The sequence below is a fragment of the Clupea harengus genome, chromosome 13 (assembly GCF_900700415.2).
Source record: "Clupea harengus chromosome 13, Ch_v2.0.2, whole genome shotgun sequence".
NCBI classification, from domain to species: domain Eukaryota; kingdom Metazoa; phylum Chordata; class Actinopteri; order Clupeiformes; family Clupeidae; genus Clupea; species Clupea harengus.
The window spans coordinates 29,251,076-29,253,575 of record NC_045164.1 but is presented as its reverse complement, the minus strand read 5'-3'; the positions used below and the strand labels follow the sequence as shown (position 1 = coordinate 29,253,575).

The window sequence follows — 2,500 nt, the reverse complement described above, 5'->3', positions numbered from 1 at the left end:
GTGTGTGTGGGGGGGAGGATCAGAAACATGGCAGGTTAATTCATACACGCATCAGGATAAGCATGGTAGCATACATGTGAAAAATGTACACGATACATAGACACAGCATGGTATATACATGATACATACAAAATGAATAGTGGATGAGATGGGGAGAGAGCATTCAGGTATTGTAGAACAGCTTAGTGTGTGTGTGTGTGTGTGTGTGTGTGTGTGTGTGTGTGTGTGTGTGTGTGTGTGTGTGTGTGTGTGTGTGTACGTGTGTGTACGTGTGTGTACGTGTGTGTGTGTGGAACAGCTTAGTGGGTATACAGTGTGCTCGTTACTATTACAAGAGTAAGTAGAGCAATGGAACAGAAAACTATATCGATGGTGGCAATTATTTACACAGAGTGTGTAGATGTATCATAAACGAGGTAGACTTCAAGTGTTTCATAGAGTTTTGGATATATAGCTATATAGGGTAGAAGTTGGATTGTAATTTCTTTGAGCATCCAGGTCTGCTTGTGTGTGTGTGTGTGTGTGTGTGTGTGTGTGTGTGTGTGTGTGTGTGTGTGTGTGTGTGTGTGTGTGTGTGTGTGTCTCTGTGTATGTGTGTGTGTGTGTGTGTGTGTGTGTGTCTTACTTTGTTTTTGTGTTCATTCTAATATCATTCATGATTTTTGTCTGATTTTCCCCCAACAAACAAAATACAGTCACTCGAACTGATGGATGTTTATGTAGTCATTTGCCACCTGGTGGTGGCCCGGAGCACTGCAGGCTGCCGGTCCACTGCTTGAACTCGAGTACTTCCCTCTGAAGTGAGCAGGGAGCCGGGCGACAGACCGGGTGCGGTAGCCTACACAGCACGTCTCTCGGGTGTTTTAAAGGACTGTGATCGCTTTGATCGACACGTTTCGTATATACAGAAAGAAAGCCACACGCTAAACTTTATGGCGGCCTGCTAACGATTTCGACTCTTCTTCTTCAGCGAACTCAGCCAGTAAACATCTCTACAAAGACGCCCACCCACCGGAGGCGAATTAAAGACTGGCTTGTGTGCTTTTAATGTGTATAGCTGTGAAGTTTTGGGATGACAGCTTATCTGGAGACACAATATTATCATGAAATCCTGCTGTTGACAACACTGCGCATGACAGTGGCAATGTTGAGGATCAAAACACGTTAAGTCTTCTGGTATGATGACGTAAAGAAATGCGACAGGAACTGAGAATATCGCGCGTCATCGGGTGTTGTAGTTGTTGTCTGAGAATCTTGAACAAGTAGCAGGAACGAGAAGTGGGCTAATGGACAAATACTCGCGCTTCGTCAACAGCGTTCATCAATTCATCGCTCTCTAACGGAAAAGGTATCGTGCTGTTTGGAAAGAGGCGTTGAAGTGCAGCGCAAATTCATGACATTGCAGAGGACTACAATGACCAGGCGGAGTGCATCGCTGCGTGCCGTTACGTTCTGAAAGCAGCAGTGGCTACGTCTTTCAGGAAAAAAAAACAAACCGCTTCCGTGTTGTTCCTCTTCTGCAATACAGACAAACAAGAGATAACCGCAGGGAGAGGCGATTCCGGACTGTCCGCGAGGAACCTTAGAATGTTTTTGTAAGCACGGAAACGACCCCAAAAGAAAGCAAACATGTCGTCATCGCCACCTGGCAGCAACAAGAATAAAAAAGACAAGCGCATCCTGTCCGGCTCGTGCCCGGACCCTCAGTGCCAGGCGCGGCTCTTCTTCCCCGCGCAGGGCAATGCCGCGAGCATCGAGTGCACCGAATGCGGCCAGCGGCACGAGCAGAAGAACCTGCTGCGCGTGGAGGAGGTGACGGACCCGGACGTGGTGCTGCACAACCTGCTGCGGCACGCGCTGCTGGGCGTCACGGGCGCCGGCGCGGGCGCGCCCAACAAGAAGGGCCCGGAGCTCGTGAAGGTGATGGGTCTGTCGAACTACCACTGCAAGCTGCTGTCCCCGACGCTCACGCGCTACGGCATGGACAAGGCGAGCGGGAAAGCCACGCTGCTGAGCGCCATGAACCAGGGCGACATGTTCGACTGCGCCCTGCTGGCGGAGCGCGCCTTCACGATGGAGCGCGAGCACCTGGGCACGGCGGGCTACGGGCAGGACCGCTCGGGCAGCCTGCTCTACCTGAGCGACACGCTGGCGGAGGTGCGGCGGGCCAACGACGGCGGCGGCGGGCAGGAGCGGCGCGGCCTGGTGCCCGTGCACGTGGACGGCGACGGGCACTGCCTGGTGCACGCCGTGTCGCGGGCGCTGGTCGGGCGCGAGCTCTTCTGGCACGCGCTGCGCGAGAACCTCAAGCGCCACTTCCGCACGCACCTGCAGCGCTACCGGGCGCTCTTCAGCGACTTCATCGACGCGGCCGAGTGGGAGGACATCATCAGCGAGTGCGACCCGCTCTTCACCCCGCCCGAGGGCGTGCCCCTGGGGCTCCGCAACGTGCACGTCTTCGGCCTCGCCAACGTGCTGCGCCGCCCCGTCCTGCTGCTCG

At 53.9% G+C, this 2,500-nt stretch overlaps 1 protein-coding gene across 1 annotated transcript in view; it reads left to right on the top strand.

Annotated features, from left to right (window-relative positions):
* Nucleotides 1-697: 697 nt before the first annotated feature.
* Nucleotides 698-2,500, top strand: part of vcpip1 (valosin containing protein (p97)/p47 complex interacting protein 1) — a 10,844-nt gene continuing 9,041 nt past the window's right edge. The window contains exon 1 of the mRNA XM_031578592.2: nt 698-2,500. This exon is cut by the window's right edge and continues 1,625 nt beyond it. Within this exon, the coding sequence (XP_031434452.1) occupies nt 1,630-2,500 (871 nt within the window). The 5' untranslated portion in view covers nt 698-1,629.